This window comes from Harpia harpyja, chromosome 9 (assembly GCF_026419915.1).
Source record: "Harpia harpyja isolate bHarHar1 chromosome 9, bHarHar1 primary haplotype, whole genome shotgun sequence".
In the NCBI taxonomy this organism is placed as follows: Eukaryota; Metazoa; Chordata; class Aves; order Accipitriformes; family Accipitridae; genus Harpia; species Harpia harpyja.
Genome location: NC_068948.1, coordinates 36,797,544 through 36,825,410, shown reverse-complemented (window position 1 = coordinate 36,825,410; position 27,867 = coordinate 36,797,544). Strand labels below are relative to the sequence as shown.

At 35.9% G+C, this 27,867-nt stretch overlaps 1 protein-coding gene across 21 annotated transcripts in view; it reads left to right on the top strand.

The window, feature by feature from the left end:
• The window catches only part of RIMBP2 (RIMS binding protein 2), a 116,866-nt gene that overhangs the window by 19,237 nt on the left and 69,762 nt on the right, over positions 1–27,867 (top strand). For 4 of the 21 annotated variants that reach the window (XR_008236488.1, XM_052795652.1, XM_052795651.1 and 1 more), the window contains exons 1-3: positions 13,619–13,748; positions 15,211–15,252; positions 26,476–26,565. Coding sequence is in view for 17 of the 21 variants with exons in the window: in XM_052795652.1 (XP_052651612.1) it covers positions 15,220–15,252; positions 26,476–26,565 (123 nt within the window). In the remaining 4 variants the exon portion in view is untranslated. Of the gene's footprint in view, positions 1–13,556; positions 13,749–15,210; positions 15,253–20,570; positions 20,671–26,475; positions 26,566–27,867 lie in introns of those variants that run through there. The other 17 variants (XM_052795654.1, XM_052795656.1, XM_052795650.1 and 14 more) reach the window with 12 other exon arrangements.

Genomic DNA, 27,867 nt, shown 5'->3' with positions numbered 1-27,867 from the left:
TGTTTTCTGGGAACTGCAATTTATGTGTTTCTCCTTGGCAGATAAATGAGGGAAAAAACCTGCTTTTGCAAAACATCACCAATACAGAAAATTACTATGAGTTTTCCCCACCCTACTCCCCTTTGCTGCTGTATCAGTGGGGGGTTTTTATTTGTTTTGTGGGCTTTTCTTAACTTCAATTTTGGAGTTTAATTTCAGTTCTGTTTCTTGGATTCTAGCCTTGTGAGTGCATCTTCTTGTCACATGAACCGAATTAGATTGACAGATGAGCTGGGACATACCCTTTACAAGATCTCAACTATTCAGATTCTGGAAATAATTTTCCTGAAATAGGACTGTGTCCTTATCTATAAAATGAATAAGACTGCAGTCCTCCCATGTAAGAGCATTTTTAGCACATTACCATATAATTAAGTTTAAAACCAAGACAACCCCTCAAGTGCGATTGGGAAATCTCTGCCTCTGGGAAAAAGTAGCACCATATTTAGTAAGCTAAAAAGAATATTCAGGAAGGCACTGTAAAAATTTAAAGCCAGGTTTAAGTAGCTGAACACCATGGGATGTTAGCTTGGTGTGGTATTTTATCTAATATTATAGGGAGTGAAGCCTTTTTTCTTCAGTGTTGATGTTAACCATTTGAAACCACTCAGGATTTTAATCTTGCTGTCTCAGGTGGTGCATAAGAATGTCATCTGTGCTTTAGCACACTAGGTATTTTTGGACTGCAGTTCCTCTTACAGAAAGCATAGATTTGGTAGTGTCAATTTTCTGTCTTGTCAGAAGGAGGAACTTGACAGAGCTAACAACTAAAAAAAAAAAAAAATCTAAAAAAGTGTTTAGTTATTCCAGTTGACAGTGTTTAGTGAAATTTGATGATGTTTGAGTTCAGTGCCAAATTTAATTTGCAGATTCTGATTTATACAGTTCTGATTTATTTAAAGTAATAGATGTACGATGGTCAATACTGAAGAAGAGTATGATGATGACTTTGGGAAAAAGCAGAATTTTTTTCAAATTTTCATTTTGGCAAATTCAAAATAAGTGTTTCAACTTGAATAATAATTTTAAAAATATTCAGAGTTACCTGAAAATGTATTTAAAGGGATTAATTTTGTTTGTATACTGCAAATAGCACACATGGTGTTTTGGGAACCCTGTATTAATGGGTACTTGGTACAAAAATTAAGTTTATAAAAAAAAATAACACTCCAGAGTTCTAAAATACTGATGAAATAAGAAGCTACAGAAGCCTTGTAATAATGTGTTTATTATAATTTTCCAAGGCCAAGTTGCCAACTGTGATCTGTGAATCATTAGAAGTCCTCTGGGCATGTTGCTGATTTCTCCATCTGGTTTCCATCAGTCGTGTCCTTCTCCAAACTTCATCGTTCTAAGAGTGTCTGTCAATGAAGAAAAAGGGATTTTGTGTCCTGGTCAGCAGTTGCAGAGATCTGATCCAGCCGTGAATCAGATGATGAGGAAGAAGCTGAGGGGTAGGGGTGGGGTGTTCCACGCAATAGCAAATGAATGAGTAGGTTTCTGCAAGAGAATTGTGGTTGACCCTATGGGAAAGTGTTGCTTGCCCACGGTCTCAGCCCATTAATAGAATGAAAGATACAGGCTTTTGATAGGAATGACTACTGTGTATAACTAGATTGCACTTTATGTGGTGCCTAAGAAGAAATGGAGAGTGCTTCTTTTTTTTCAGTTGCAAACATCAAGTTAGCGAATAAGAGTGAGATGGTTTTTTCTGCTAGTGAACAACAGCTTTAGTATTTTTCTTTCCCATTTTCTTCCCACACAATTCCTGTTTTGAATCTTTTCTTTAGGATATGGCAATAAAAGTTCTCAAGCAGGTTTGATTCAGGGGACATTAATGTCTCCCACCCTGCAAATGCCTCTTCTAGTTCCTAAGCAGACTAAAAAATCAAAGCCTGGGTTGAGCTGTAACAACACATGCAGAGATCTGTGAAGAAAAATTAGCCTTTCTCACAGACTGCAAGAATAGCAAAAAGAAGAATAATGATGAAAGCTATTGCTGAACAAAACAAATTATTTTTAGAAGCCCTGTTCTCTTAGCTCACTCAGTTGAAAAGAGAAGCCATTCTGTGCCTATGTATCTGCCTGTCACTGCATAGTATAAACACACCGAGTACGTGTAATAAAGCTTTTTCAGAAGAATAGGAAAATCCCTCTATTACTCTTATACTATCTGTTCTTTTGAAGAGTCACTGATTAAAGAGCAGTGAACTTTAGGTCACAGTAACCTACCCTTCTTCACAGGTTTAGAAATGGTCATTTCTGTGTTACAACAGTGTACCAGCACTTTGTTTCTTTGTTCATGTTTTTGAAAATATAAGAGATTTTGTATCTTATTTGATTTGGAAGTTGGGGCCATATTTAAAATGTAACCTCTCTTTTGCATAGTCTTCAAAAATCCATCACCATCCTCATCTTTAGATTTTTAGAATATAGGAGGTTTTAAAGACCATAAAGATTCTCATTTCTGAAGGTTCAGGTAAAGTCCCATGAAAAAATTTCCAAGAACAAAGATGGATGTTTCACTTTTTCTTTCAATACTGAATTCCTGTGTAGGTTTACTTGTGGACTCCTCAATACTGCAGTATATCAGAAAGACAGAGTTCTAATGCCCTAGTAATTAAGTTATTAGATCCCAGGCTACCAGAGATTATTGAGAGCCATAGTGAGACTTCAAGCTCTGTATTAAACCTCATGGGAACTATGTGATGTACCTTGTCTTGCTGGCAAACCGAGAAGTTATACCAAATCAGGCCGAGAATCCGTCTCAATGCCAAATTCAGTGTATAGGAGGAATCTGCTTTGAATCAGAGCAAGGTTGTCTCACGGATGATTAAGGTGCAGTCAGTTCCTTGTATGATAGCAGTGACCTCTGGTTAGCTGCCTCTTCTGTCAAGAATACCTGAATCTGCAAATGCTTTTGTCACCTTAATCCTTTGTGTGTTGCTTCTCAAACACTTTGTATGGACTAAAAGCTTTCCGATTCTGCTGCTTTTGTGATTATTTACCCTGAGTGAGGTACTATTTGTTACTCTATTATTCTTTCCCCTTCTCTCTTCCTCTCTATTTTAGATTGAATTTCAGTTAGATAAGATTAGAGCCATTTTCCAAAACTGAGGAAGAAAAGAAGTGTTTGCATTCATCTGGTAGGAAGTTTTAGGCACATAATAATGACCCAATTAAAGATCTTAACTTTTCAGGATTTGCTATTTGTAGTGGACTGGGGTTAATGTAGATGAATGGCACTTGAATGGTCCTTAGGTAGATCCTAATATAAAAACTTTTTAGTATAGTTAATAGAAACTCAGGAGCTCCAAACAAAAACAGACAGCAACAAACAAAAAAAGCCAAACCCCAGAAGTCCAGAATATCCTAAACCAAAATGGTCTAATACAGTTCTAACTAACTCTAACTAACTAACTAACTTTCTTTATCACAGGATTTTCATATCTAAAAGTAACCCTTTATATATCCCAGTACTGAACAGGAATTGGACAGGTTAACAGTTATGCATAGCTATTATAGTTATAGTGGGCACAACATGATTATGTGGCCTTGGGTTGTTTGTACACACTGATCCTCTAGTCTACAGTCAGATAAGAATATTGGTAAATGTTGAAAACAGTGAGGACTAAAGCAAAGAGGTTACTTCAGGTTACATAGGTATTATCTATTTTTTAAACTGAGAAAAAGAGAAAGACTCAGAGGAAGAGAGTTAGGGGTTTCTGTCAAGTTAGTGGCCTGAGTTTGCAGTGTACTGAATGATTTCCACTTTCTCTTCTCTACCAATATGTATGAAAAAAGTGGATAGTTTGGCAAATGATATGAAATCAACTGCATTCTTCTTTTGTGGGTGCTAATGAAGAGAGACGTATGCAACATGAAGGTTAAATGGAAGTGTAATCATACCTCCTTTTGTTGAACATGGTTTCTTGTATTTATTTGTGACATCTGCTGAAGTCCCTAACACCAAATTACTGTGTATAGTGGGTTTTATGTTAATTTGCTCTATGGATCATTTTGGTAATATTCATATTTACATTGGCCATGAAATGAAATGGATTCAATTCAAAATAAAAAAAAAAAAAAGTAGAATTCTACAAAGGCTTGATCTGTGGTATTTCGTAGCTCTGTAGTAATATTATTTAAATGAATGCAGTTGCATGATAAACAAGAAAGATCAAAGAAGAGATTTTTGATAGATGCTTGTCATATCCTTGATACTTATGTATGGCAGTGTGTGCCTAGGCTTACATTGTACGTATATAGTGACACAGACCTACAAGTGATACACTGCAATGTTTAAAGCTCTGGTCCAACATAGTAAGAGTTCTCACTAGAAGTGTAAATACTACTACTCTAACCTATGGTGACATTTTACTGCCATGGCAGATGATTATCCTTGTAAACAACAGTGAATTTCTGAATCTGCAGGACTCAGCTGGAGACTTGCAGGTTTTCTTCCATATGTTTGTTAACATTTTTCCCATGTTCAATGAGAATGCATCAACACCTCAAAAGCAGTAAAAAGAGTTTTGCCTTTGAAAATTTGCCGATGTATAAAGCAGGGTCATGTCCTGCCAGTGGCTAGCAAGGTGATTGCATTTGCTGAGGGGGTTTATTGTAGGCAACAGGAGCTACTGTGTATATGCACGCCGTTATGAACAGGACTAAATTTCTTCCCCTTCCCCTAAACAGGCAGTAGTCGAAGGTGACAAAGTACTTTGGGAGTTTGCTGTGCTTTCCACACAGGCTTCTGCTTATCACTGGCTGGTGGGACACCCTTCTCCTTTAATTTATCTGTGATTTCAGTTCACAGACTGATCTGTGCAGTTGCATTCAGGTTTCGCCTTGATTCTTTTTGAATACTTACGAAAATGTACCGGAAATTTGGTCTCTGGGGTTTTTGTTTTGCCTTCCCCCCCCCCCCCCCCCCAGCAGGATTGCTGTCCAGTCCTATGAATTGTAAAACCATAGTTTAAATGTGAAATGTGTCTACCATCGAATCTTTTATTCTGTATTAATTCACAGAATATCAAACATATGTGAAGCTAAAACCTGTACATGATAAATGCATAGAGGTCATTGCTGATACTTTCTTAAAGTCAGGAATATACTAATTAGCTGGCTGGGTATTTGGCAGCATATTTGAAACCCACATTGCAGGGCTACTGAAAGAGTAATTTAAATTGGCAGATGGCAAACTAGTCTGTTGCCAGCTTGTTTGCTTGGTTGTTTACTCTAGTCTCTTTCAGATTTTAGAAGCTAAGAATTCAGTCTTCTGAAATTCCTGAAATCAAAGAATTAGTGCTCCCAAGATTCAAGTTGGCAAGGAACTGCTCTAGGGCAGCAGTGTCAGGTAGATTGTATTTAAAACAAGAACCTTTCGTTCCTTTCATTTGCACAAAGAAGTTCAAAACGTCAAGTTTTTGTTCAGAATTCTAATAAAAACACAACTGGGAAAGTCAAAATCCTCCACAAAAAAGAATATTACCGAAGAAAACTGCGTAGTTTTATTTGCAAAGCACTTTGTAACTATGTATTGTATGACATCTAAGCACTGAATGTTGTTATTTTGATTGTGTTGTGATACAGAGCAAGCACCGACGAAAACAGTAAACTGCAACAATGGAATTGTATAGCTTCATTTTTTCCAAAGGTTTAGTGCTTGTGTTCACTGAAGTCTGAATTGGTGTTTAAAAGAAGGACTTGCCTAAAGGAGATTATTTTTTTAGTGTGCATTTCACTGGGCAGCAAAGCAATTACTTCTTAAATTTAGAAATTATTCTTTACCATATTATAGCAGGATTAGACACATTCTGGCATTTGAGCAACTTTCAACAGACTTTTTGCACATAAGAAGAAATAATGCCATTTGACTATGCTCTTTCATTTTCTACATGTGGTTCAGCTAGCAATGCTTGAGTTAAGAGACTGAGTTAAGGAGACGGCATTAACTTAAATCCAGTCATTCTCAAAGAAAGAATGAAGTGATGTTAAGTCATTTCGTTAATTATGTAGTTAAAGCCCATTTAAGGTGATATAGTCTTGGCAGCACCAAGACTGAATCATGCTGAATTATGCTGAAAGCAGTGAAGAAAAGGCCCAGATTCTGATCCTCTGAATCAGGCATGAAAACGGAATACAAAACATGCTGGCAGTGAGTTTCATTTCCTCTGGGTAAATAAAGCATCATCTGAGTGTTTGAGGGCTGCAGTACTTTGCATTTGGTCAAGCTCCTAATCGAGGGGCAGTTTCCATTTTGACAAGGACTGAAACAAAATCATACGTTTGAAGAAATAGAGTTAACAGGCTTCCTTCAGCTGCCGCCTTTTCAGCAGAAAGTAAAAGGAGAAAGGTAACGTGGATTCTCTAGCTAGTTACGGTGTCAGAGAGAGATGTAACTCAAAATTTCTCCCTTGTAATTAGATTTCTGTACACCTTTTTTTTTTTCTTTTTTTAAACCACCCTACGGCTGTATATTTTTTCTCCTGACTCATTTTCTGCTTTGTGAAGAGCTTCACAGGTCTGTTAAGCAGATCTGAACTTTGCATAGCTGCATGAAATCTGAAATGCCTGAGTGAAAGAAATGGATTAAGCAGATAATCTCCTATCATACTTCAAACAATTTGAAGCATAGGGGTTTAAAAAGAAATAATTTCATATGGAGAAATCTAAGAAAAAAAAAAGGAAAGGTTATATTCATGACCTACTGCCAATAAATAATAATTTTCTTTCCTTAAAAGAATTTCAGAGCACTTTAAAACGGTAAAGGAATGTCTTTACCTGTAGGCTTGGCCATTGGTAGATTGCTTGTCTGTAATGACAAGAATTTACAGTACATCTAATTCAAATGAATGATACTGGTTCATTTCTTGTTCTTCTGTCCATTCTCCACCATTTGCTAGTATTATTTGTGAAAGAAAGAAATATGTGAGGACTTTGTGTCTTCTGCCACACGCTGGGTGTAGTGTTGTAAAGGGGAAGTAGAAGGGAAAAGAAATCGTCTTTTGTGTAAATACCGCTTTTGGCCTTTACAAGTTGTTCCAGATCAAATCTTTTCTTTGAGAATTAGCCAAAGACAGACAGGAAGAATAATCCTCTGAACTATAATAAGCATAATCATCAGAAATCAATCTTAAAAATAATTTCCACCATTAAATGTAGTGTAAATTGAAGAAGAAAATGTGATTAAATCAGGCATGGGGGAGAAAGCCTGTAACATCTTTTTCTATGGAATTTAATTTAGTGTTAATTTGCTGGAAGCTTACAAAATAGAGCAACAGTAAACCACTAATGGAGGGAAAGGATCACTAATGAGGGGATGTGCAAATTTAGGAGAAAGTCAAAACATTGTCATTGCTGTTGAGGTAAATGATAAATTAAATCCTATAAATGATAAATTAGGTCCTGTATTCACATCCTGCACTCTAGGTTTCATAGAGTCTTTCACGGAGGGAGAGAGAAAGCATATGTGTTTCATCTTGCAGGTAGAGACAGGTGTTTGAATTTTGCCTATGACGTATTTTACAACATAATTGTTGCTAGTTTTTCACAAAATTGCTTTAATTGCAAATTCCATGGTATGCTTTAAGCTGGTAGCTACGTGACTTTTTTTTTCCTTTGTTTACCACTTGCTGTTTCCCGAGGTCTGCCATGAAGAGGTCCTCTTTCCAGTGTTACTTTGCTACTGGATATGTTGGGTCCTTAAAAACCCATAGTTTATGCTGCTGAGGTTCACCTGATTTTAAATACATGACTCTGACTGTCCTGTGACCATATATGCAAGGATAGATCTTCAAATTGATAAAAAGCTCATTTTGGTTTTATCTTGAGAGACCTGACATCTCTGATCATGTTTTTCTTGTCTTCCTTGTATTTTTTTTAAGGAAAGTCAGGAGGACATACGCAAAAAGGCAATGCATCTATTTCTAGCTTCTGCAAAAATAAATTGTGTGACTGACTCGTAAAATGCCTACACAAGATTTTTACACTCACATTAATGGTGCTAGTCTTTGCAAGTAGGAAAATAGCAATTTATTATGAAAATTGAGTTTGTATTCCTAAAAGCAGGATTTTATCCCCGATTTCTATCAGATAGGCTTTACACCAAACTGACAATAGAAGAGGGACAAAATTGGCAGGAGTGTCCAAAGTTACCCTTAAATGAGGTGAAAGGTAGGCTGACTGTCAGAGTAGCAGTCTTTTAAAGAAACAGCAAAATTGTCGTTTCCTTTGGGTAAGAAGAATAGGTGATTTCAGAGCTGATCAGCTGTCTGGGCTATGTTTTGGCAGTCAGAATATAACACACGTAACAATTCTTTGTGTCTAGAATTATGTCTTATGAGGAGCGGCTGAGGGATCTGGGGTTGTTCAGTCTAGAAAAGAGGAGGCTGAGGGGAGACCTTATCGCTCTCTACAACTACCTGAAAGGGGGTTGTAGTGAGGTGGGTGTTGGTCTCTTCTGTCAGGTTGCTGGAGATAGGACAAGAGGAAATGGCCTCAAGTTGAGGCAAGGGAGATTTAGGTTAGATATTAGGAAAAATTTTTTTACTGAGAGGGTTGTCACACATTGGAATGGGCTGCCCAGGGAAGTGGTTCATTCACCATCCCTGGAGGTATTCAAAAAGCGAGTGGGCAGGGTACTCCAGGGCATGGTTTAGGGGGCCTGGTTAATGGTTGGACTCGATGATCTTGAAGGTCTTTTCCAACCGAAATGATTCTATGATTCTATGATTCTAATTTTCTTTGTGATTGACCCAACAAAGATCTTTAAGTCTAATCTATAAAAACTCTGGAATTGGCAAGTTGCTGACTTTCACTGTAGTAGATTTTTGGGTTTTGGAGTGGTGCACACGTATGTGTGTGGATATAGCTTGGCACGCGTATGCAAACATACATAGTCCTCTCTTCATAACCCACTTGCCTCGGGGAAGGGACTGGTAGTCAGAACATTAAAAAGTGGTCTGTTCAGATTGTAAATGGTGCTTCCTGTTACCACACTATGAACTGTGCTGTAGTGGGACAAACTGTGCCCTAGATTACAGTATGAAATAACCTGAAATAAGTGAAGGTTATACAGAAGAGTAAAACAGTGCAGAGTTTGGTTTTGTATGTTGAAATTGCCTTCTGTCATGGGTTTTTTCTTTTGTATATAGACAAAAAATCTTTTTAGCAACTGAAAATGCTAGTAAGTTTTCTTACATGCATGTAAGCTGAACAAACGAAACTCTACCTTCCTGTTTGCTTCTGTTTTGGTAGTTTAGGCTCATAAATTCTTTAAGCCCATGCACGTGGGGAAATAAATAACATGTGCTCATGAGAACCTCTGTTTGAGAGAGTGGAGCTGAAATCAGTAGTTTACCTGTGAAGGGATGGAGTGTTAAATCAAAATTCAATATATATGATGAAAGGTAAAACATTTAATCAAAAGCAGTATGTTTAGCCACTGCTTTTCCTTCAATAGATCATGGGAGTAAGCCCATGATTTTTCACACATTTACATCAGATTTTCCACGATCATGGTTCCTCCATTTTAAAACGCACATTAATGCTGAAATGATAGTTCACCAAAAGGCAGCCCCCTCACAAACGTAGATATCATTTGCAATGAGCTGCTAAGAAATGGTTCTCATAGATGTACATTCCTGTCAAAATGTTTTTGTGAAAATAGAAGTTAGTTTAGTGCTACAGGCAGTGGAAATACTTTAAATAGCAGTTCCGGAGCTATATATTCTGCATTAGGAAATTTAGGAGAAATATTAATCTTTTATGTGCTATTATGCCTGTTAGAATGACAGACATTTTGACTGTCACTGGAGCAGTGGGATCTGTCAAGACGTCTGATCTCTGGTACCTCAGTGATCTCTGTTAATCACTTTTTTGCAGGCAGATGTCATTCTTCAGTAGATAGTTGGAAAAAAGAATCAGTGATATGAAATTTGTGTTTTAGAAAACTTCATAAATGTGCAGCCATCTAAGGCTATCTTTAATTTTCAGTTTCATTCTTCAATTTGCTGATAGCCGTATCAGAGCGAATTCAGTGATGCTCAACTTCATTTAAACCTAGTGTCAGTATGATGAGATTTCATCTAGATCTCAAGAAGAGAAAAAGCTTGGCATCATTTGCATTTGACATCCCTACACTACAACACTTTAAATGCATGCATAACTATTATCACAGTCTATTGTAAAAATGCAGAAGGTAGCTAGCTGCCTTTACTTCTGTGTTAAAGTGACAGATGAGATACCATGCAGTATCCCTTGGAAGCATAGGGGCAGAGCTGATCTTCAGCTAATATTATTTATACTTTTGAATTAATATAATCAGTAATGCAGCTAAGTTATGTTCTTTTGAATATTCCCTGCTATCTTGTGGTCTACTTTTATTTTTCCTGAGATTTCCTGATAGCCATCATATGAACACAGACATTCTCACGGTCTTTTTCAGTTCTTCATGTGCCAAGAAATGCTGCCTAATTTCAAAATCTTTATTCATAATGGGAGATAAATTGAACCTCCCCTTTGATTAACCTTCTGTTTTGAAATTCAGACCATTGCAATTCAGAAGCATCACTTAAATTTGTTATCTGTTAATATTTAACCAAAACTAATTTCTTTTGGCTTTAATAAAGCTAATTAGTTTGCTTGAGGACTGAAGATCTCTCAGCATTCCTTGTTACAAATAAATACATCAGGACAAAAAAAGCAATAATTGAAAATTACTTCAATATGAATAAAAAAATATGTTAATGAAATTCGTAATAGACGGGTAGCAATACAGTTGACAGTATCTGGTCTCAAGTGTCTAAAGTGCTGGAAATTTTAGTGTCGTTTTCAAATGTTCTCCAAGGATTTGTTTTGCATAGAGAATTATAATTACCTTGCAAGAGATCCATTTCTTACTTTATGAATAGATTTTCAGTTGTAGGTTGGTTCTTAATTGATGAGATGGGAGAGTTCAGAAATTATGCTGATATTGTCTGTATATGGCTTAGGAGGTTGCTATACAAAGATGAAACATGAGGCTTATTTTAATCAAATATAATATTTTCTCTATTTTTTTTTCAGTTGATGATTCATGAGCAAACATTTTGATAGTTTTAAGAAACACACAGCAAACAAATTTTATCTTTAATAAATGAATATAAATTATTTCTGTTCATTGTTTTCAATTGCACTGATAATGCACAGCATATGAGGATCAGAAACTGTGAAGTGAAAGTGGGTTCAGGTGAAATGAAAGTGGAACTAATCTACGTCTTCCCAGAATTTTAAACTGAATTCATTCTCGTTAAGGTTTTGGGATGGTGTATATTACTGTAGGTGTTTTTAAAAATGGGCTTGTCCCTTTGTATGTCTGTGAATGGAAAAAGAAGAAAATTGGTGAAGTAGACAATACAATGAGTTGGTCTTACTATTTACAGTTTTCATTGCAATCCTAACACATTAGGTTCTATATCTGTGGTGGTGCATTCCCCACCTTGCCATCAAACTTTGTGAAATCACACTCTTATAAATTCCTATTAAATCAGTTCTGTTAATACCCTTGACTGTGATTCTTTTAAGTGGTCCAAACCACTCATTTTGTGACAATACCAAATCATATCCTTTATTAAACAGAGTAATGATTTCATTAATGTCTTTCACAAACTGGCCTTGTACTTGCTCAAAGCTTGAAATAAGCTTGGATACCAGCCTTTTGGTCCAGGCTGTACAGTCTTTGAATTATTTTAAAGCTCTTCAGTGGCTCAAACCAGATCAGAGATACATTCTCCATTGGTTATTTACAATTTTAAATTATTCTTTAAAAATTATGATCAATTAAACTTTGTTTGATCAGTTGGTCAGTTTTGATACATTGTCCTGAAAAAAATGCCATTTTGAGGTTACTAGACCAAAGCTGAATGACAGCTGAATGAAGGTATTGTTCAGATGAAAAGCCATTCAAATACAGGTATGGAGAGCATTACCATTAAAAGCATCCTAATTTCTGTCACAAAAGGAAGCCCAGAAGCTAGTATTTGAACTATATTTGTTAGCATATACTAGTTGGCAGGATCTTTCAGTTAGTAAGAGTACTGGGAGATTAAAGTCATAATTCATTTAGAACTAAGTTTCTAAATGCATAAGATCAATTTTTTTACCTTGTTTTGGTGAGTAGCAATTTGAAATAGAGAAAATAAGACATTCTTTGTGAGCAGTGTTTTTCAGTATTTCTCTTTCTTTTTTTTTTCCTGTCCTCAAAGCCTTTCCTGAAAGCTTCCACAAAGCTTTAAATTTGTAGCTGCCACAACAATTGATTTTTATGAACTGAAAAAATTAAATACAACAAGCCCTAAAGCTAAATGTTATTAGCATTGGAATAATTTTCTTTTTGATCCTTAATTCACATGAGAATTTTCAACACTTAATTTTGTAAATTGGAATACTGTATTCCAGTAGTAGTAGTAGTAGTAGTAGTAGTAGTAGTAATCCTTTACATTGTCCCACCATTTTCAGAGATTTCCTTGAGTAGTGTTATTTTCCCTGTCAAGTGTTTAATTTTTTTTGTATTTCCCCTTTATATATCATTTGAGTCAAGATTTATTTTCTGTCAGTTCACAAATCAGAAATATTTTACATCATTATTCCTCCCTTTTCCATTTCTCCCCTTAAGTAAGATTATTTGCTAATCAACTGGTATTTTATACAGAAGATGAATTCTGTGCTCTGATTAGGCTCTTCCTGGTTGGTTACCCTAATGGTCGTCAGACTTACGAGCTGTTTTCAGGTTGTTTGTCTTTTAAATATAAAACTTTGATTAAATATCAGCAGATGTACAAATCACAACAACAAAGATTGTATATGTTTTTAAAGAGGACATAAAATAACGTGAATTCTATATGAAGTGACAGTGAGAAAGATTTTAAAAGCTATATTCAGGATAATGAGCAATGCATGTTCATATTAAAAAGGTTTTATGGGCAAAGAGAAATTGAATTTCCTAGTGCTCCGATTGTTTTGAGTGATGGAAGGCAAAATCCTTTTGCAGTCTCTGTAACTATTTTACACACCTCATTTAATAAATGAGCAAGTACCTAAAACATAAACTCTGTGCTTCCTAATGTGTCAAGGTTTCATCTTGGAAACGACTATGAATAAACTTCGGTTATTTAAATGAATACAAATACCTTAAGTCCCAGAATGTCCTGGTCTAGTCCAGGGATATAGTGACAGCAAGCTGCATACAGAAACTGAGTGAAAGCTTACAGAACCTTTCTGTTCAGCCTCAAGCAGTTAATTACTGACTTTTAAAGAATAAACCAAAACGTAAATATTTACTGATGTTACAGATCACAAAAAGCTTCCCTGCCTTAAGGAAGCAAGAAAGCTGAGCATGGCTTGCCAGCCTTCCTTGTATAAATAGTATTAACCATACCTTCCCAAATTACCCGTTTTAATGTGCTTTTGCCTCATCTCATCACGTGGCTGAGAGGTGTCAGGCACAAGAAGGCCCTCCCCTTGAACAGCCCCCAGGGGAGTGATGTTCTCTTTCCAGGCAGTGGCTAAAAGGTCAGCTTCAGCTAGTAAAGAAGATTAATTGTAATTTCAGAGTATGATGCGGTACAGCTTGAAGGAGCAGAAAGAAACTCTGACTCTCTCTATTTGCCTGTGTCATTAAGGAGGGAAGATGGATGCAATTGCATATATACAGGACTGCTTTCTGAGTAAGTGGGGGTGAAATACATTTCGTTGCTACCACATGTAACTCTAAGTAATGAAATAATGAATGGTTTAAGACTGGGAGTAATATACACCTAATTAATCATTTTGAAGCAAATTTAAGATTAACTGGAGTTGCCAAATAATACGTTTGCTAAGACTTGGAAATAGCAATGAAATAAGTCTGATTGCAACTTCAGTGCAGCTTTCTAGCTGATGATTTTCTACCCTGTTGAAAGCAGTCAGGACTCTGGATTTGTGTCAGAGTTTAGTGAAGGGGAAAATACTAGGGGGTTCGGATAAGTTGCTTCAATATTCCACTGCTCTTAAGCAGTTAGTTCCTTGCCTGAATCGGGGCCTTGATGATTTAGTTTTCTTTTGATTTTATACTAAGCAGAATAGTATATAAATATCTTCCTGGCAGCATTAATTAGATTTAGGAAAGAGAAGGTAAAGAAAAGTAACATGGCAAATATATTGTTTAGATTTTGTGTTGTTTCTTATGATATGTTAACATGAAGTATTCTATGTTCTGCTGTCCTCAAAAATGCCTGGAAAATTGTCCTTGGTGACTACAGAGATGTAGAGCAGATTTATGACAGCAAAATAAGAAGTAGTGGTAGTTCTAGAAAGCTTAAAGACTTGTATGTTTGTGTAGAGTGTGATACACAGAGGGATTTTTGTGTTAGTACCCATCTCTGACTCTGCTTTCATATTGCTGTTCAGTGCCAGTCAAATCATCTAAGACCACATTTCCAAAGTGTTCTTTGCTGGTGACTGCCCCAGTTTTTCAGGGATGTCTACAACCAGCAGACAAATTCAAAATTAGCGACATTTTTTAGTCTTAATTACTGAGTTTCTCTTTGTGAAAAACAGGTATCATGTTATTTCTCCCAGGTTTACTGTACAAACTGTTGACATCCTCAGCACATACGGTATCAATATATAGAAGTATTATTCTTGTGGAGATAATGCTCTCATCTTCTTCATTTACACTCTGTCAAATAACCTTTCCTAATATCATTTTTGTAACTCCAAGCTGCAAAGTGTCTTCAGGCAGCCACTGTTTAAAAACTGTAAAGCTATTTTCCTTTTTCCATATGCAGAGGACTTCTTGCCTCCAAAATTATATATTAATTAGACTTGATTCTAGCCCCTATTTTGCCTTATGCTTTAAAAAATAAAACATAATATATTTAGGCAGGGACTTTCTTCTAATTGAGTAGTGCCTAATATGAAGTTTGGTACATTACTGACATTCAAGGTTGAACTACAGTTCAAGTAGTAAAATAATGACATAATATTTGAAAAAAATCATCATTTTTTGTGAATTCTAGTATTTGCTAGCTATTGTATTTCTCCTTGATGTCATTGCGACAGGACTTTAGATAATATTGAGTAGAAGGATAAGAAACAGCATTGCTTTAGTTAGGTGATAGAGTCATCTTCTCTTTTTTTGGCACTTAGGAAGGATGAATGCACAGTTCACTCATTGCTTGCCCAACGACTGTGAGTAATGAATAAATTTCAAATTCTGACTGGCAGACTGTTTAAACTCATTGTTTTGTGATGTATTTTTCCTGAGAATACTTAGAAAAATAGTATGTGTAAGTTTTCACACCTGTAAATACACACATAGTAAAACTATTAAGCTTTGTTAAAGTTGTTACATTTTGCTAAATGGCTGGAGAAAATGATATCTGATATGAAAATGATATGTTGTATTATATAAAAAATCACAAAAAGTTCCATTTTTTTCTAGTTTTCAAATTGTGTTGAAAATGGTTTGAAAACACCTTTGATTAAGAGAATATGATACATGGTGATTTCACAGTGTTTGAGAGCCCTGCAGATGAAAAGGTGGCTTTGTGACTGACTTGCATGGTTTTTCTCCTTAAGGAAGGAATGCAAAGCGTTGTTCCAATCTCTGTAAATGGGAATGAAGTGTTTTGAGGTGGGCACTTGTAGATAGTTAAGGAAGATTTGGTTGGACCATAGAAGGACCAACGTACGGTTTTGTACAGCTTTTCTTAAAAAATCACACAGGGGAAAGCAGTGGCCCATAATACTTTGTTTTGCTTAACTCATAAATTTGTTTAGTGTTTATATATACCATCTTAGCTTAACAGAAAATGAAAAATTGACTGTACAGTCATACTTGAAGGCTATAATATTATCTGTTCTGAAAACAAAACTTCTGGAGCATGAAGAGCTGTTTTTGAATGATGCTTCTGGCATCTAACCCTTAAAATTATTCAGCATAGTTTTCTTGTATCTCTCTTGAAATGAAAAATTATCTTCTGTTCTCAAGTCACTTACAATTTTTAAAAACTGTGCTAAACTTTGCATAGAGATTTCAAAAATTATGCAACATATCAATATAAATTTCTGCCCAATAAAATTACTCGGAGACAATTGAATAATACTAATGTCACCAGCGTTCACACGGGTTTTTTTAACGTTTGCCTCTCTAAATGTGTTGCTTAAAAATATGCCAATCTATGAAAAAACATTTAGCTTGTTAAGCTTTAGTTGATGTTATGCTTAGGTTCAGTACATTTCATCCTTTTTTAGTGCCACAGGACTGAGTTTTTCACCTGCTGGGGCATGACGTTACCGTGGCAACAGTTGATCTTGTTTGCTATTCTCTCCTCTTTGTGCATGACAAAAAGGAAAGCTTTCTGAGAAATATTTGTGAAAGCTGATCTAACTAATTGCATTTTAATTATCAGTGAAATAGAACAAGAAATGGCTTGCTCTATTTCAGTAAGAATAAGAAATTTCTATTATAAGAAGTAGCACAATGAACTTGACGATTTAATCAAAGTTGACAAGATCTCTCCATGAGCTATTCCTGTATAAAAGCGTCTGCAACTGGTGTGTTAGCAGAATACTAACATACATGGTCTTTAGAAGATCCTGTAAGGTATTCTACTGAGAGATCTCCAAGTTCACATTGCCGTTCACCAGTCTTCTGTCTGTGTTCTGTTGATCAGCAAATGGAAACCTTAATGCCTTAGTAGATAGTTGAATAGATGTTTTCTGTTGCAGCCTTACCCCTAATGAGCTCCAGTGGTGATCAGAACAACTTTGTTCACGTTTTTTAGCTGATGTTTAGCTTTATTCTGTTTGTTCTGCCACTAGTGAAATTGAAGTGGAAAATGTGAATAGCAAGTTCCTTATGAATTATCACAAAGTGCAAGGGGAAATTCATGCATGTGCAGAAACCACTAAAATCTCACTGTGCATTTTAATTATTTTAAAATAGTTGGTGACATTTGGTTTGACCTACAAAAATAAATTGGATCTTTGGCACATCCACTGGACTCAAGGCAAAAGAACGATTTATTACCAATTGAGATGTGAAACAAAAAATATGTAGTATGATGGTAAAATAAAAAGAAAATAATTTTTAAGTGGGCAGTAGGGAATGTCCTCTTCAGACCATGCCAGCTTGATACCAGCATTCAAATAGGGTTAATGTTTAAGCCACACTGTGTTTCCTTTGTGCCTTTATACAAGACCAGGGACCTTGTTCACTCCTTTCTCCCTTTGCAGTGGATAATTTTTCTTTCCCTTGGCTATAAGTTGTCCCTGAAGGAACTAGAACTGTGGCATGGTAAATGAGAATTAGACCGTCTGTCTCTCAGATACACAGATTAATTTATTGTGTTGAGAAGAGAGTGTAAAAATAATTGAAAGAAATACCCCTGGATATAAATATTGATTTTGCTTCAGCCCACAAATCAAATTGATTAACTTTCTAATACTGTCCAAGGGAAAACACTGCTGTAATATTAAGCTTAAGACTAATTCACTACTAAAGGCTGCAGAAATGTATTTTTATTGTATCTTTGGCTATGTTTATGTTCCCAGCAGCTGGATGTTATTTGAAAGGTGGAACACAAATGTGCTTGTTTTTTAAAGGAAATACTAAGTAGTAGTTTGGCTGACTTGAGGTGAGGGTGTATCTTCAGGAGGGTAGCCTGAACAAAAGCTAAAGCACATTCTGGATAAATTAGGAACAGCTGTGTTGTCAGCAGTAGAATTACTTTGGTATGAAGCTTGTATTAAAACTTATGCCTATCAGAATAATTTTTCTATGGTCACTGATGAAAGCATTATCAATATTGCATAATTTTAGTTATTGGAACAGCCTTAGACTGAAAGTATTACAGTGTTAACATACATAAATAAGACATCATTGATGAGAGTTGACCTCTCCCTTACCCCTTATTTTTCTTTGAAGTTGATAGGTCTAAAATTGAATTGATTCTTCAGTTATCAGCTAGACATTTGTATACTACTTTTCCACAACAAGATTATGTATGATTTTGTCATTAAGGAATCAAGCAGCTATCCAATAATAACATTTCATTGCAAATGTTGAGAAGGTTTTAAAAGATGATACTGAAAACATAAGTTATACAATTGCTGTCTTTGCTTGTTGGGATAGTGTTAGATACTTTCTGCAGAAGTTAACAAGAAAAAAAGTAATGCCACCTACTGCCAGTTAGAGGCTTGATTCCATCTGTGTTGTGAACTGGAAGTGTGCAAAGACATTTGCTCTTTTGCTTTTGAATATAGAATCTAGCTGACGCATTCCACATTCCTCATGGAGGAAGCATGGCATCATAAAATATGAACATAATAGCAAATACAAAATAACGTTATCGTGGGGAATGTCTGCTTTTTTGCTGTCTTCATGATTACTTCCTTCAGCCACGGTAGGAATAAAGTCCAAAAGTAATAGCTTGAAGAGAACTTGCGTGTTTGGTAATTCATCATAAACAGCTGCAACTAGAATGTCTGCTGTGTTATTTATTCACAAGTATGGACACTACAATAAAACCATTGCACTTAGTTATATCTAAAATTATCACTTTACCCATTTTCATTATTAAAAGAGATGAGAGGGCCTTGTCATGTTCATGCTATGTGCCATATGTGAAGAAAATAAGATGGAGAGTGTGATGAACAATTTTCAGTGATGGCCATAGTCTGAGCAGCAGCAAATCAAATATGGTTACATGTGATTCTAAAATAGGGGAATCTTCCAGAAGTTCAGGTGAATCTGATGTTGATCTCTCGCTTTCCTCTCTGATCCTGCAAAACATGGCAGTGAGTAACTTATCATGTAAATCAGTGTTCTTATGGGAGTGACGGATTTGAGGGGGTAGACAAGATTGTGTGGACAAGTTATGAGAAACAGCTGTGTGAAAAGCTAATACTCCAAAAGACAAGACAAAAAGAGTGTGAATGAAATGAGTTGGTAGTGCAAAGCTTGTTATCTTAAGTCTTATTCAAGTGGAAAATAATACCATGCATTGTTTGTGCTTCCTCCATAACATCTGGTCCTGGTCACTGAAGTGCCAAGACACTGATGATTTCCAAGTCCAATAAACTGCTACAGTTCCTGTGTTCCTTATTTAGTAGTGGTTTTTTTAAGAAGTGCTATTTTTAGATAGTGTTTCTTATGCTAAATTCAGCCTACTGATTAGAAGGGTAAAGCTGCATTTGTGTTCTTTTGTTAGAACAAAGTATAATTTGCATGGAAAAGTTCCTATTTAAAATGAAGGAAATCGAATTGTGAAGTGATTTTATTTAAAATGCAAGCATTTCTGAGCAGATCTGCCTTTATCTTAAGAGTGGTAATGGAACAGGCTTATGTATGCCTGTTAATATTCTCTGTAGAAATTCTTTAGTTTCTAAATGTTAACATCATAAAATGTCCAACTACTTTCCTGTACTACTTGCTAACATATACTTCAATCATGATAATTGAGAGGAAGAATCAAATGGAAATAGTAAAACACCTCAAAAAAAAAAAAGAGTCTTTAGTTGATTAATTTTTATTGCATTTAATAGTTTTCCACTAACTTATAGTATGTAATTTATTGAAAGTGGAACTTTCTAACTGTCAAAGTTGATACCTGTGGAAGCCAGTACTGGATAGAACTGTACCCTTCATGGGACAGGGAGGGGACATTCAGCACTTTCAGTGCTTTCTTTGATCCCCCTTTTGTCTTACTGGTATGCATCCAAAGCTGTCAGATATAATGGAAGTGGTGTCAGAACATTAACTAACAGTAACAGAACAGCAGCATCTCTTGTGAAAGCTGCTTTTCTCTGCTTGCTTCTGGTTCCACTTTGCTCAGTGCTATACTATATAGTGGCTAGAATTATGCAGGACGGCCTGTATTTTTCTTGCATCATCCATATGTTAATTGCAAAGAGAAAATCAGAAAGGTTTTAACGGCAGTTTGTTGTACAGGCTGTGCCTCTCAGTCTAGCTCTGTTAGCTTTTCCATGCTGAGGTTCTTAAAGAGTTCTACTGTGTGCTATTCAGGATGAGTCAGCTTTGCCTTTAAAATTTAGCTCTTACAAGAAGAAAAAAAATTAATTGGTGGTGATGAACCTGACCTTAGAAGTGAGTCATTTACAGGGCAAAAATACATGAGAAAAGATCAGAAGATTCTTCGTTTTTCTTTTTTAGGTACCTGTAGACAGAGGTTTTCACTTTTCTCTTGGATTAATTCTATTCATGTACCATCAAAATAGAGAACTATTCACAGGGGATTATAATCAGAGTGTTCTAATACAGTCATTGCAGGTTACTGGTAGAAATAAGTCTCAAAGAAAAAGAGCTACAAATAAATGAATAGTGTATAACATTTTTTTAAATAAAAATAATTGATGGATGAGCAAACTAGCACACAGGGCAACAGATGCCTTTCTCCAGGCAATGTAGAACCTTGTTACCCAGACAGCAGTGTCAGATTGTATTAAATCTACAGAAGTCATCCTCCTACCATGAATTTTTATAGTCAGTCCTCATATCTGTAGGAGAATTTTTACTTTTCTCTGTTATGAACACACATTTTTGCCTTCATTTCTGCACTTAAAAAGATGCAACTTATATATAAGGTAACACAATTTATTTGTAGTGTCTTTTATTTTTATTTTTCACGGATGTTTCTTTATTAATCGTCTCATGTTTTGTGAAGTATGTACTGGTATGTGAGCCTTTAAAGCCATGTAGTGCTCTGGGCATCCCTTAAAAAATAGCACACTGCAGGACTGCTTGTGTTTGTATACATTTGGGAGGGCTGTCAATTTTCTGATTCAGTTTATTTTGCAGATTCTGAAAAGATCGTCCTTAGTGTTGTTTTCTTGAATCAAAATGCCTGTCTGAGCTGAGAATGCCTGAAGCATTCCTTATATCCAGCAGGAAATATCCTTGCTGTTTGGAATTTTGACTGACATGCTAAAGACATTTCAGATTCTTTTTGCAAATTATGCTACTTATGGTCCTGACATGAACACAGCATGATTGACATACCACCATATATGTAATATATGTAAGTATGGTTTATGCTTTTTTGTATTTGACTTGGTAAAAAATCTTAAGCAGGAGCAGTCTAAGCTCTGTGCAACTTCTGCCTACATATATTAGAAAAAGTTTGGGTTTGGTTTGTTCTGTAGCTAGTTGATGCTAATCTGTGACAATACTTTCAATTTTGGGGGGGTAGGGGAAGGTGAAATAGTTCTACATACCACTGCTATTGATTCTTTCCTTATCATTAATTTTACACATTCATTTTTCTGTAAAATTTTTGGATGCATGCTAGACTAGTAATTAAATTGCTTCAAGCCCTTGATTTTGTTAAATGAGTATTGTGTAGCAACATCATTAGAAAGGGGGTGACGGACTGTTCAACTAATAATTGATACCCAATGTCAAGACTGGTGTGAAGCTTTTTTTGAATTATGAAGTACTGCTTCCTTTTCACTTGCACATTAGTGTGCTAACATTTAGTCAGCATTTGCCTTTATACTGTGTCTTGGACTAACTGGCTTGATACGTTCTTAATCTTCGCTCTACTTGTCCTTATTAACAGCTGCAGTGGATTGATTTGCGTAGGTTAAATGGTAGACCTCCTTTGACTATAAAATGTTGCTTCTTAGGCACAATTAAATTGTCAGAATTGTTACATACAGTGCATAAATGAAGAACAGGGGAGAGGGCAGCAGGGGATAAAAGGACAAAACTCCCATTAAATTTGTAAAAAGAAGTCAAAAGCTATTTGTATAAAAGGATGAGGGAAGAGTGCATAGTAATGCTTTCCACAGGTTTGTTTTTTGGACTGGTACTGGTTTATTGTCAAGAAGTTTAAAAATCTCAGTCATGTCAAGCTCCAAAATGAATTGCAAAATCACACAAAATCTCCTCTTAGGTCCAAGCAATAACAGGGTGATGTCTCTTTGCATGTTCCCTTTAGAATTTGGTGGAGTTAATAAATTGAGAGAGGGGAAGTCTGTAGTGGAGAATCCCTAGCATTCACAGGCAAGCTGAATGCAAGAAGCACATATCCAGCCTATTGCCAGTAAGTCTGTCATTTGTGATGGCTGCCCTATGTATTTGCTGACCTCTTCTTTCTGTTGACTTGGAGGTTCTGTTTGGAATTGGCAGTTGTAAGAGCTGAAGTGAGAACTGTTGCCCTGTTGTTAATGCATTCAGTGCTAGCTGCCAAATAAAGGAGAGAGAATGGAAAAATACTCTATTTCAGTATAGCGTCTTAAGGAAGCATGGCCTTCATGTGCGAGAAGCTGGGATTTTCAAAAGGCATCTGTCTCCCTTAAAATGTGTTTGACGTTTCAAAGCTCTTTCAGGAACCAACCATAAAATCCTAATGAAGACAACTCAAAACATAGTAAAACAATAATCAAATGTGTTGGATTCCCCCCCAAATGAAAAACACCTTTTTGTGTGCCACTCTGGCCCCAGTCAAATGGGTGTATACACAATGGTGGTATAACAGCACTTTTGACAAGAGCAGCCATGCACTGGCAACTTTCAGAGACTGACTGTGGGCCAGTAAGAATTTATAGCAGAAATTCGAGTTTTCTGGTTTGTACATGGAAGAAAACAGTAAAAATGTCATTTTCCTCTACATGACTTCAATTCTCTTTTTTAATATATGAATTGCCTGTTGGGTGGAATTTAGTTCTGGGGTAGCTGGGATCAACTTTGGTCTTTTTTTGTTGAAGGTTTATATTTAACTCACCTGGAAAATACTGAGGCGGATATTGTTAAGGGACCAAATCACTGAATTCAATGGATTAGACAGAAAGTCACAAACTGCAACGAGGCATAAGTATCATTTGCAAAAATCTAGGTGGTATTTCACAGCCACAAGAGAAGAGGAGATGGTGAGAAGAGATGTATAATGAGTACTGTAAGTGTGTTTCTCCAAGTAACAGTTAGCACCTGGAAACATTCAACACTGGAGAAACCGGTCATAAGGAATATGGAGAGAGAACGTAACTGTTGAAGTACTATTCATGTATACTACACAGAAACTAGCTTGCGTTCCCCTTTGGGCAGTAGTATGTGCTGCTTCGATTAACCACATCATGGGTTACTTTCAGGGACATGACTGATACTACTATACAGTGGCTAAACTATTACAGCTGAATCTACCAGAATTCTTCTGTCAGAGCCCCTGTGGTAAGGGTTCATTGTTGTTGAAAGATGACTCAAGTCAACAAATTGAAACTAATATTGTGGGAATTTCTGAGTTGACAGCAATTATGACTTGGATCATTTCCAGAAAACATAGCCCAATAAAGGAACTTGGCTAAAATTTACAAGACTTTGGTTCGGTTTCTGGCTTTTACCACGTTATTGATCTGAGGCCTTCGATGAGTTATTTATTCTTTGTTCCTTAATGCTTTTTCTGAGAGCAAGCAATCTAAATATTATAAGTGCACATGTATTTATGTCACTTCCGAAAACACTGATAATATATACAAATACATTCTATCCCTATTGCAAATACTGCAAGTGGAAATTTTGCACCTGAGTTTTAGTTGCTGGGTCTCTATCTGTGTATTTTTTAGGCTAGAAGTGTGCCAGTAATCCCTGCTACTGTTTCAGGTGGTTCTTGATCTTTATGGATTTAGTTGGGATGGGGAACATAGCTGGGCTTTATCCTGGCAAATGCAAAAGAATACTGAGAGAAATTGCCGCTATGATGAACAGAGATATAAGTGAAAAGAAATAGGCTTATGACTAAGGACCAATGAAACTGGGATAGTTACTGCCCTACTTCTATTCATTCTTGCAAATAACATGATAAAATGTATTTTCTTCAGGTAAGACTAACAGCCAGCCCAGTTGCTGTGCCATCTCTCATAAACTGTTTCCTTTCTGGAGATATTAAGTAGGGTGTGAAAGATACTGGCCTAGATTGCCATCAATTACTCCTCCCTTCCCTGCTCCGCACCCCATTTCTGCTTGAATTCCTTTTAATAACATTATTAAAACCTGGTAACTCATTGTCACTTGTTCCCCATTAAAGTCAGCTGAGCAGTATTGATTTGTAACAAATGCAAATTGATCCGTTAAAGTCAATGTCAAAGCTGGCTTGACAGAAGTCTGCAGTTGTAAGGCTTTCAGAGCAGGTAGTGTAGCTTATTTTCACCTTGTAAAGTGCAGAATAGACACACAATGCTTTACAAGTGACTTTCAGCAATTAATAGGACACAATGATTTATTTGCATATCCAAGGAACTGTTCTGTGCAGTTTGCTGATCTTATAAAAATATTTACTGATTTAATTCACACCTTTGAAAATGCAACATGAGCTAAGAAATTCTTCTCATTTTGGCCCTCAGAACTGTCTAGCATCTCAGAGTCCGACTGCCACTTTTAATTGCACCCTGAACAACAGATTTAACAGACTTGAGAAATTATAATTGCTGAGCTCCTTATGTGTGAGATGATAGGTATATCTGCAGTCAGGAGACTGTGAATATTCTGCAGTTTGTTGTCTTAGTTTAGTTCAGTGCAGTAGCACTTGACGCTTAGTCAAGAGGATGGTTTCCAACAGATGTTAGGATGTTCTGATATTGTATGACGATGGTACTGTAACATGTCATTACTTAAGCTGGACTAATTTTCACTATCCTTTGTTTATGTTTAAATTTAACTATCAGACTGGTATTCCAGATTCCAGATGTTGGCAGAAATGCAGTATCTTCTGCGGAATTAATTGATACGTTACTATCACTGTTACTCAGAATGGCCTTTTCTGGGTGAAATGTTTTATAAAACTGATATTTTAATCTCATTTTCTATAGAAAAAGAATTATTCATGTGATCATACTATCTGTTTAGCTGACCCTATAAATTTTGAACCCAGTGGTTAATTTCAATCAGATTTGGATGTCACACCTTCTTTATATGTTAGTCAAAAATATATTAGGCAGAAATCTGTAAGCTTCACTAGTTCTGATGCTCAGGTAATGAAGCTTAGGAAACAATTTAGATAAACAGATTAACAACTTTTGTTCATTGAAAATGCTAGTTTTCTATTCAAAACATTTATCTTGTGTGCAGAAAGTATTGAAATTGATTTATGAAAGGTATGCTTGAAATAGGAAGTTTTTTGGTTCAAGCAGTATGAAAAACATATAAATATCAGAATCTTTAAATTCCTTTTTTAGGGCTTACATTGGTAAATCAAAAATTGGTAATTTAATTCTTTTTCCTATTGAGAATTTTAAAGAGATATTGTGATAAAGCATTACTTGAACAGTTTTTCTTAAGACATCAGCAGAATTGGTAGAGAAATCTGCTGATAGTGTGGATTTTAATGGTGCAAAATCACAAATTATTTCAAATCACTCAAAAGTGGGCCCAGTTTTGCCTATCTTAGTACAGTTTTTGGCAAATAAAACCGAATTTTTCAGAAGATAATGTATAATGCATACTGTAGGATGGAAAGATTACAGATTGCCCAGCATGACTGATTGCAACTTTCATAAGGAATTGAATTTAAGATTTAATCTGAGACAACTAGCTTTGTGAACTGGTGCAAAAAAGAAATTGTCAGAAATATCAGAAGATGCTGCTGGTTTTTCCTAAGCTGCGTGTATTTTGATTTGTGTGACCTGACAAAGCATTTCCACCCCTCTGGTTTGACCTTTGACTGTATATTTGAGTTTTGTTTACTCTTCCTTTTTTCCTCCTTATAGTGCTGTCTAAATAAATAAAAATATATTCCTGAGGTTGTAGTTAATACCTTGATCTTTAGGCATAGGTTACTTACCTTTTGACTTCCATCTGCGTTTCTGATTTGCCTGCCACTGTAGTACATAGAAGCTCTACCCAGATTCTAAAAATGTTTGTATGAGAATGTTTATATATACGTAAATTATAAATAGATATACTTTATAAGTAAAGTGAAATATGTGAATTAAAAAATATGTGCATGAGCATGCATTCCAGTTGTTGGCTTTTGCCCTCAAAATGCCTTCTGAAGACCTAAGTTTGATAGCATTACTTTTTTTCTGGGAACCAAGTCTCTTTCTCCTTCCAGCTCTAAGTGAGGCAGCCAGGTTTGAGCTCTTTGATACATAAATAGGGAGATTTTTTAATTATTATTATTTTTATAGGCACCAGGCCTGTGAAGTCAGGACATTTCTCTTTGTTTGCAGGTCTTTAATCAGATCATCTACTGAAAACGTGGGTTTATGATAGAGCCAACTGTAATTGCAAGCTAATCTGCTGTTTCTGCACCTTCAGCGCCTTTGGCTCTGTGCCTGATATTACTCTTATTAGTTTGTTAATACCAAATAATGCAAAAACATTGCTTCCTTAAGCACTTAATAGGATGTAATGTATTGGAGATAAATAGTCTATAACACTCTTTACTTGTGTTTTAGGAAAATGAACTGAAGGATGCTGTGCAAGAAAAGAATCGCCTGAGCCTTCAGTATGCAAGTGTGTCCCACAAAGCACTGCAATATGACCAGGTAACAACATGAGCACAGATTTCATACATTCATTTGTTACAGAAATCAGGCTGCAGAGTGGATAAAAGTGGATAGTATAGTCATTTTTTCTCATCTACTTGCTTCTACTTGAGAACATAAAATATTCTAATTAAAAATAAACTACAAAAATCTATTTTATAAACAAATGTTGTTTTCAAGTGAAAATTTAAGACACACTGATAGACTTTAGAGAGGTACACCATTCCTCTGATGTGTATTTTCTTAGTATTGTAAATTGGTATTAGGCTTTGGTAAAAAGACTTTTTCGGTGATTTTGATGAGACTTGATTGAAAAATTCTCTTCTTTTTCTGAAAAATACTGATAGAAGTAATTGCTATCTAGTAGGGTTTTTTCCACCCTTCTGCATTTTTTCTTTGCATTTTTAAATTTGCCAATAAAATGTTGAAAAGCTCTTGTCGAGCAGCAAATATCCAAATTTGCTGTTGTTACTTTCCCTGTAGCATGGCACATGGCATAGTCTCAGCTATTCCAGGTCCTGATATAAAAACTATTTTAATAGTAAGTGTTTTTCTTCAATTCTTTTTTGTGCCTGTTATGGGACAAAAAGTATCTTTATAACTACAGTGTGATTATATCTATGGCAAATAACGCATGGCATGACTAGCATGGGAGGAGAGGCTGATGTGCCTTACCTCACCACATATGCATTCAGTGGAAGAAACATCATGAACCAGCCACTTTGCAGGGCTACATTTAGCTAAAAATAAAACTCCAATCTGGGATTTCTACAGGGCTTAAGTGAGTTGCTCGGCAACCTCATTCATTTCAGAAGAGCTGTAACTCAGGCTCTGATGAAAGCCCATCCTCAAAGCTTGCAAAACAGTGGTAGCTGCATGCTTTGATATCTCTGATGTGCATGTGTCACAGAATAGCCCACTGCTAAATTTCCAAACCAAAGGAGGTCTGATTAAATCCCTGAGACAATGCAAATCACTAAAATTCAGAGATGGCTATGCATGTACTCTACATCTTCTGCATAGCACCTGGTATCAAAGCAGACCTGAAATTTCCTGTTGCTGAGGAATTTAAGTTGTTTTTATATAAAAAGACAGTGCAATAATACTTTATGATAGGAGGAAGCCATGTGTATCATAGCATCACTTAATTTTATTCATCCATCTGTCTAGAATTTCTCCCTTTCCTAATGTTTTTCTCTACTGTTGTTTACACATTGTCTTTACTCTTTACTTCACGAGGCACATAAAGTCTTACTTAGGCAGTTTTATATTCTAGCTGACACAGGAATAGCATGCAACATT